The sequence below is a fragment of the Nicotiana sylvestris genome, chromosome 3, assembly GCF_000393655.2.
Source record: "Nicotiana sylvestris chromosome 3, ASM39365v2, whole genome shotgun sequence".
NCBI lineage: Eukaryota > Viridiplantae > Streptophyta > Magnoliopsida > Solanales > Solanaceae > Nicotiana > Nicotiana sylvestris.
The window spans coordinates 169,972,301-169,981,304 of record NC_091059.1 but is presented as its reverse complement, the minus strand read 5'-3'; the positions used below and the strand labels follow the sequence as shown (position 1 = coordinate 169,981,304).

Here is a 9,004-nt window from a genome sequence, read left to right as displayed (position 1 = left end):
AATAGCTGAAGTTTTTTTGTCCTGAATTCATTAGTTGTCATAAACCTTTTTCAAAAACTTCAGCAGATGATGCTGAAGTTATTTAGTTCATTTGTAAAAACTTTAGCACTAAATAAGCTGAAGTTTTTTTTGTCTTGGATAAGCTTTTTTAAAAATTTCAGCAGAACATGCTGAAGTTATTTAGTTCATTTGTAAAAATTTCAGCACTACATAAGTTGAAATTGAATTCATAAGACCATAAGCAAAAACTTGAATCCAGTATTTCCAAGTGAAGTAGCAGCCAGCTCAAAATGAAAAAGGAGCTTCATTTCAATCCATGTAGCTAAACGGAGTTTATTCCATAGTGGTATTTCAGTGTTTAAAAGTACAGTTTCAAGTTCATTACTTGATTCAAAATTATGGGTTTCAGATAATTGAGGTGACAAATTAGAATTTTTATTATTATCCAAAAATGGCTGGTAAATGTTGTTTTTAGAAGAATCCATAGATTCCGGTGAGTGGAAAGTGGAAAGAGAAAGTTGAAAAGAATGTAAAGAGAAAGTTCATTTGGAAATACTGGGATGACCATATCAGGAATGAAAAGGAAAATGGGAAAGAGAATGTAATCTGATTTCGTCGATGTTGGGGTTCTGTACATGACAGAATGAAAATTTCTCTTAAGATGGTGGTAGTATTAGAGAATTAATCATAGTGCCTTTCAGTTGTTAATAGAAGAAGAAGAAGAAGAAGAAGAAGAAGAAGAAGAAGAAGAAGAAGAAGAAGAAGAAGAAGAAGAAGAAGAAGAAGGAAGAGGAGGAGGAGGAGGAGGAGGAGGAGGAGGAGACGAAGGAGGAGGAGAAAGGGGCTGAAGTTGTTTAAAAACTAGGTACAAATTAAAAAAAATTAAAAAATGGGTATAGGTTAAATGATGGCGATCAAATAGGGTGCCCCGTGCAATTTTTACCTATTTTTAGGGAAACTTATACAAACGTCCCAAATAAGTCTTAACTTACCAATTCTAGCCATTAGTCATAGACTTACCAAAACTAGCCAAAAACATATAAAATTAAAAAATCAAATAAATAAGATTATTTCTCTCAAAGAATCACATGCAACAAATTTCCTTCCATATTTTTAAGTGTGATTAGCAACATTAGATGCAAGACGGAAAGAAAATTTCATGGATGAGGTAGCAAATAAAGTGATGAAATACAAAAAAAAATATTCCAAAAATCTTAGCAAAAAAAGAACTTTATCAATGGGTATAGTTGAAATTCATTGAATACATATAGATAAGTCAATATACAAAATTTGAGGAAGATTGGGGGTGATTTGGACTGATTTTGTATCAAAATTCATAATTAATTCGAGTTCAAAAAATTCTTCTGCGACACATGTATCAAACATGTATCAAGCATGTATCTCACACACATGTATACATGGATATATATATGTGATATGCAATTGATACAAATATGATACATATGTGATACACAAATGATACACAGTGTGATACATATATCATTTTTTTATGTTAAGTTTTAAATTCGAATTTTCAATTCAAACCACCTCAAAACTTCACCAAATCATCCCAAAACTGAGATCCAAGTTTCTTAAGATATACTCAATCTATTCTAATAACACTCACTTAAAAGAAACCAAAAATTTGACCCTTTTTTGTTACACATAGTGAATTGGCTAATATTAGTAATATTTGGCTAATAGTAATAATATTTTATAAATTAGTCAATTTTTATAACGAGCTACTTATAAATGGACATAGCGGATAGTTTCCCCTATTTTTATGATTTGGGCTTTCACTCCTTTGCATTAAACCTCAACCTCAAGAGTACTGGGCTTTTCAACTGCAACTCCAGCCCAGCCCGTAAAAAGGAAGGGTTTAACCACGAGTTGCGTTGTAAAACTATTATTGGGCTTGAACTTTGGGCTAGTGCTTTGCTTAGATAACGATGAGTCTGAATGAATTGGACCGGTAACTGATGTATCTATCAAGGAACAGTAGAGTGAGAAAGCGGGGGGCAAGTGCACATATAGCCAATTTTAGGGGATACTATTTAAAGATTAACAATTATTTATCTTGTCCCGAAATTTTAAGCTAAATATCTTAACTACAGGAAAATTCAAGACATTTTTATCCTAATAATTAAATTCAAATACTGAAATTTAGGACGCACTGACTAATTCTTAAATAGCATTAGCAGTGCTTTTGTGCTTTCAAATCTCATTCGAAATAAATATGTGGAGATAATCTTGTAAACAATTCAAAGATTTGAGAGTACGTTGTTAGACAATGCATCATTGTAACAAAGTATTTTTGGTAAAATATCAACATACTTGTCATTTACAGCACGAGCTTAAAGTGTGGCTACTAGCCTGTTACAATAAACTTGCATCATCAATTAAATTTTTAAATCGAGATGTACAGAAAATTGTGATTTAAATAGTATTAATCACTAGACGAAATTGTAGTAATTAACGAATTAAGGAAGAGAGCAGAGATCCATAAAAGCTCTTCCATTGTGGAAAGGTGCACACCAATTGAAGATAAGTCAATTCATTTGCCGTTCAAATACAAAGTTAATTGAAATCCACATGTCATGCTTATATGAGCTGCTCATAATATCCCTCCCCTCGCAACTGGAGTTGAAATTTATGATTTTTTATAGCAAACTCAAATTAATTTATATATGCAATAATAATTAAATTAAGGGATCAGATTTCAAACAAATATTTTTATATATTTAATAAATTCATTATAATATAAATACAGAGTCTAGTATAATTTTACCTTACATGTCCGACGGTTATGTCCTTGTTTTTTCTTCTTGTTTTTTCAGTACATTGTCGCGTAGTCGGTAATAGTTAAAATTATGATAAGCTTTTCTTCTTCTTTTTTCATTTTTTCATAAACTAAATATAGTATACTAGGACACGATAGAGTTATCATGCATGTTTGATTCGAAGAGTAGCGAACGGTTGGTTCCCACTTTTTAGCGCTACGTTCATGATTAAAAAAAGTCGTACTCTTGGCCACCAACCCTCGTACATCCCCATAATAAAAGAGCACATTGCATTGATAACTTGGAAGAGTGAAATTTTTTGTACATAAAATTTTTATTTATCTATACTATATTAAAAGTACGAAGACCCTCAGCGAAATAACGTTCGCTTTTTTTATCCTTTAAAAATAAATTTTGCATTGGATGATATTGTAATTTTAATTACTTTTCTAATATTTAGAATAGAGCTATCAAAATGGGTCAGCTCAGCCCAGCTTAGCCCAAGCCTCACGAGCTTTTAAATTTGGTGGGTTAGGACTGGACGGACCGCCATATGAATGGACCTTAAAATGGCTAGCCAACCCAGCCCTAAGAGGGCTGCGGGCTAGAGCGGGTCGGCCTTTCAATTTTTTTTAGAATTTTTTTCTTTAAATTCTTAAATATTTTTTTTGTGACATAGTCGATTAATCATGTAAACAACTTCTGTTTGCTTAAAGCATACAAAAAGCTTGATATTTGACGAGGAATCTCGTACTTGAAATGCAAATTTTTCTATATTTCTAGCTCTTCTTTTTTAAAGTTACATGAATATTTTCTTAATGTTTTTCTTTCATTTTCCTCAGTTTCAAGGATTGTTTCAATAAGTTTATATGTTCAGCTTTTTAAATTTAGGATTAACATCATTTGCCGATTTCATTATAGTCTATAATAATTTTAAAATTTCCGAAATTTGCTAGTGGTCAATTTTTTATTGTGTGTATTTAAAATTGATATTTTTCTATACTGAAAAGCAGTTTAAATATTAATAATCTATTAAAGTAATTCAAACTGATGAGTGGCCACTTAAAGTAATATTTTCTTTTGAAATTTTTTTATCATTGGTCAGCTAAAACTTTTTGAGTTTGTAATTAATTAAGCAAAAGAAATACTAATTTTGCCATATTACATGCATGTTAAAAATCTAATGTCTAGTTGATATAGAAGGGTAAATGAGCACTGTGGGGTTGGAGAATAGGGATTATAGTTAATAGTTTTTTTAGTTAATATTTTTTTTAAAATATTAAATATTTAATAGTTAATTAATTTAAATCTAATTAATTATTGTCCCGCGAGCTGGCCCAGGCCCAGCCTCGGTCAAGCCTCAAGAACCAGCGAGCTGACTTGGGTCGGGCTTATAAGCCTCAGTTTTAAATGGGCTCAAAAAATCTTAGCTCAATCTTACCCAAGTAGCGGACTGGGTTGGGTTGGCCTCACGGGCCAAACCCATTTTGATGGCTCTAATTTAGAACTTTAAAACTAACTAAAATTTTAACTATTAAATTTTTCCTTATATGAATTATGTGGTAATTCCTAATATTTAGGAATTAAAGACAAGTAAGATTGAATACATTACTTATTTGAATCGGGTAAAATAATTATTAGACCCTCTTTATTAGCATGCGTTCCACGTTGGAAGATATATAGTTTACTTCATAATTAAGAGTATGTTTCTTCCTCAACACATAGATAAACCTAAATATCTATGAACTTTTAGAATAAACAAAGCCAATACTTTTATTAATTGGAAAATAACGAGGACTTTGACTTTGGAAATATCGATTAGTATGATTTGGAAGAATTAGTTTTTAAAGTTACCTACTATTTGACTATTTATATATGGTCATTTGGATACTAAATTTACCGAAAGCATAAAATAGACTACCGAAATTGTAATGTTTTAATGAATTCTCCTTAAAAGATAAAAGAATAGACTACCGAAGTTCTAAAAATAAACCTAACAAAAAGTAAAAAGACCAAATAAAAAGTTTAAGGAACCTAATGAACCTAAAAGATTATAGAGTATTGTGATGACCCGCCATGTCATCATGTCACATAGGCGTCATTTGGCATATATTAATGTCATATAGAAGCTTACATAAGAAGAAGGCTAGCATTTGTGAGAAGATTCTATAGAGGTATGGACATTTTCTTAGGAAGAACCTAGATCCTTATGGATTTGCTAAGAAAGTCCTTGGAATTTTCTAGGCTTGTAGAGAATTCTAGAAAAAGCTCTTGTCTTATAAATATCAAGGACTTGTATAATAATTAATATTTACATACTAGCCCCTATGAGACTAGTATATAAAGGGGGTCATTCATTTGTAATTCATCAACCAAGCAAACAATTCAATTTCTCTCTAATACAAAGCTTCCTTTAACAATTTTCTTATGTTCTTTCTTCCATTCTCTTAGCGATCTTGAGTGTAGTAAGGCTGACTTGACATAGCAAGAACGTGAGCAAGCTGTGCAAGATCGTGAGCGAGTTGTCAAGTGTCGCACGTGTACTTAGTTAACAACTAAGGACGTGACAACGTGGTATCAGAGCGAAGGTTCAACTAAGGGAATGGCGAACGACGGAGAAATTAACACTGCCAACACCCAAGCCAACGTCATCCAGGATGTTGCTGACAAGATCGGTCGTAGCAAAAAGAGGAATGCCACCAACAAGAGCCAGGAGGTGCCACCTGAGGTTGTGTCAAACGAGGGGCTTATATCCCAAGAACCATCTACCACTGAGGCGAGCGAGGATGAAGTGGAGGTCCTTCCAGAGGGCGTCTCGCTCGGTAAAGAGCGGGTGATGAAGATGAACACGGGGATGGACGCCGTGGAGATCTTTGGCCAACACTTGGGGAAGGTGGAAGGCACACTTAACGTTATTGAGGGGCACACTTTTGAAGAGATTGAGAGTATCCGAAATGACTTGGAGTGATGTACACAGATTGAGATGGAACTAAGGCAAACCATCACTGCCTTAGAGTGCAGACTCATTGAGGCTTTGAGTACTATCGATGCTATGAAGGCAAAGATAGAGTCACTCGAGGATCATGTCAATGCTGGCGTGACCGGGGTAGCCAGCAATGTTGTGGTGACGAGGGAGGCCAAGATCGAGGCTCCCAAACCCCCAGTGTTCAAAGGCGTTCGTGATGCACAAGAAGTGGAAAACTTCCTTTGGCACTTGGAGAACTACTTCAGGCATGGCAAAGTGAGGGACGACGAGGCCAAGATCAACACTGCGGTATTGTACCTCTCAGAGACTGCCATGCTATGGTGGAGAAGGAAGATGGCTGACGTGGATAAAGGTCTATGTACTATTACCACATGGGATCTGTTCAAAGCGGAGTTCAAGCGGCAGTTTTTTCCAAACAATGTCTTGTACGAGGCAAGGCGCAAGCTTAGGGAATTAAAGCAAACAGGGAGCATACGTAACTATGTCAAAGAGTTCACTACCCTTATGTTTCAGATCCCCAACCTGACCAATGATGACTTGTTGTTCCACTTCATGGACGGGTTGCAAAATTGGGCTAAGCAGGAGTTGCAACGCCGACAAGTCACTAATATAGACCAAGCCATAGTGGAGGCCGAGTCATTGATGGACTTCAGGCATGACAAGCACGACAAAGGCAATGGCAAGGAGTCAAAGTTTTACAATGTCAAAGGTAGGGGAGACCGTGGCAAAGGCAAGGAGTTACAACAACAATACTCTAAGACTCAAGATTTCAAAAAGTCGAGTGGTCGTCAGGGCTACGCCGAGAAGAAGGCACAGGTCGAGAAGAAGGGATGCTATATATGCAGAGGGCCACATGGCTTTAGGAATTGTCCTGACCTCAAGAGCCTCAGTGCCATGGTACGTGAGCGGAAGGAGCAGCCACAAGGAGAGAGTCGGGGAACCGCACAGTTGGGTATGATCGGATTATGTGGTATAATCACGAAGCAAGCTATCCAACCTACCGAGAATGGCAATCAGTACGTGGATCTCACCAGCAACAACAAGCCTGCTCGTGCAATGGTGGACACTGGAGCAAATCATAATTTCGTGACTGAGGCTGTCGTAAAGAGACTGAAATTGAAGCTTGCTCCAACCAAATCTCGCGTCAAGACCGTGAATGCCGAGATACAGAATGCTCGTGGGGTAGCTAATGGAGTTGGTGTCAAATTGGGAACTTGAAAAGGTATGTATGACAAACTTTACCGTAATTGCTATGGATATCTTTGACATCATACTGGGGCAAGAGTTCTTTAGACATTGTCATACTTTAATCGACCCCTACCTCCAACATCTCTTGGTTATGGAGCGAGAAGGAGCTTGCATGGTACCTACAGTGACTATGCCACACGGACAGATCCAAGCACAACTCTTAGTTATGCAGGTTTTCAAGGGGATCAAGAAGGGGGAGCCCACATTCGTGGCAACCATTGCAAGTCTAGAGGAAGACAACAATTTTCAAGAGACAGTGCCGCCTTGCATAATGAAATTGCTTGAGGAGAACAAAGATGTCATGCCCGAGGAGTTGCCTAAGCACTTGCCGCCTAGGCGAGAGGTGAATCACAAGATTGAGTTAGAGCCAGGGGCTAAACCACCCGCATTTTCCCCATATCGTATGGCACCGCCGAGCTGGAGGAGCTCAAGAAACAATTGAAAGAGTTGTTGGATGCTGGTCACATTCGCCCATCAAAGGCACCTTTCGGTGCACCAGTATTGTTCCAAAAGAATAAGGATGGATCGCTGCACTTGTGCATAGACTACTGAGCACTTAATAAGGTTACAGTGAAGAATAAGTACCCGATCCCACTCATTGCTGATTTGTTCGATAGACTTGGGCAAGCCAAATACTTTACCAAGGTGGATCTTTGAAAGGGCTACTACCAGGTTCACATTACGGAAGGGGATGAGCCAAAGACAGCATGTGTGACGAGATATGGAGCCTTTGAGTGGTTGGTGATGCCCTTCGGCTTAACTAATGCACCGGCCACATTTTGCACCCTTATGAACAAGATCTTCCATCCCTACCTTGATCAGTTCGTGGTAGTCTACCTAGATGACATAGTCATCTACAACAACACCTTGGAGGAGCACATAGAGCACTTAAGGAAGGTTTTCCAAGTCTTGTGAGAGAACGAGCTATACATCAAGAGGGAGAAATGTGAGTTCGCGCAATCAAAGGTGCACTTCTTGGGCCATGTCATTAGCAATGGCAAGCTACGTATGGACGATGCTAAGGTACGTGCTATCTAGGAGTGGGAGGCACCCATAAAGGTAACTGAGTTGAGATCCTTCCTTGGCCTTGTTAACTACTATCGTCAGTTCATCAGTGGATACTCAGCAAAGGCCGCACCATTGACTGAGTTGTTAAAGAAGAACAAGCCATGGGTTTGGACGGAGCATTGTCAAAAGGTGTTTGAAGGCCTTAAGACAGTTGTAACAGAGGAGCTAGTCTTGGCGTTACCTGACTTTGCCAAGACATTTGAGGTGCACACAGATGCCTCAGACTTCGCCATTGGGGGTGTCCTAATGCACGATAAGCATCTCATAGCATTTGAGAGCTGCAAGTTAAATGAGACGGATCAGCGTTACACGGTGCAAGAGAAGGAAATGACTGCCATTGTGCATTGCCTTCTTACATGGAAACATTATCTGCTCGGGTCGAGGTTCGTGGTCAAGACTGATAATGTGGATACTAGATACTTTCAGACACAGAAGAAGCTTACACCAAAGCAGGCTAGGTGGCAGGATTTCTTGGCCGAGTTTGATTATGCGCTGGAGTATAAGCCGGGAAAAGGTAATGTTGTAGCCGATGCCTTGAGCCGGAAAGCCGAGTTTGCTGCAATCACTTCAGCGAGATGGGACATTCGGGAGGCTATAAAAGAAGGCATGCAGCATGATCTAGCAGCCAAACAGCTTATCGAGTTAGCCAACAAAGGCAAGACGAGACGATTTTGGATAGAAGACGGCCTACAACTTACCACAGGTCGGCGGGTCTACGTGCCTAAGTTTGGGGACATTAGACGGCGGATCATAATGGAGAGTCATGATACAATGTGGGCTGGTCATCCAGGCCAATGTCACACCAGGGCCTTGGTTGAGTCAGTCTACTATTGGCCACGCGTGCGAGATGATATAGATTGTTATGTGCAGACTTGTCTTGTATGTCAGCAGGACAAGGTGGAGCAACAACAGCCCGGAGGAC

General features: G+C 38.2%; 1 protein-coding gene across 1 annotated transcript; it reads left to right on the top strand.

The window, feature by feature from the left end:
• Positions 1-5,763: 5,763 nt before the first annotated feature.
• Positions 5,764-6,984, top strand: LOC138888341 (uncharacterized). The gene has a single exon (XM_070170192.1). The coding sequence runs from the start codon at positions 5,764-5,766 to the stop codon at positions 6,982-6,984; it is 1,221 nt and encodes a 406-aa protein (XP_070026293.1).
• Positions 6,985-9,004: the final 2,020 nt, after the last annotated feature.

Coding starts and splice junctions, on each gene's coding strand:
- LOC138888341 (XM_070170192.1), top strand. CDS start 5,764: ATGGAACTAAGGCAAACCATCACTGCCTTAGAGTGCAGACTCATTGAG.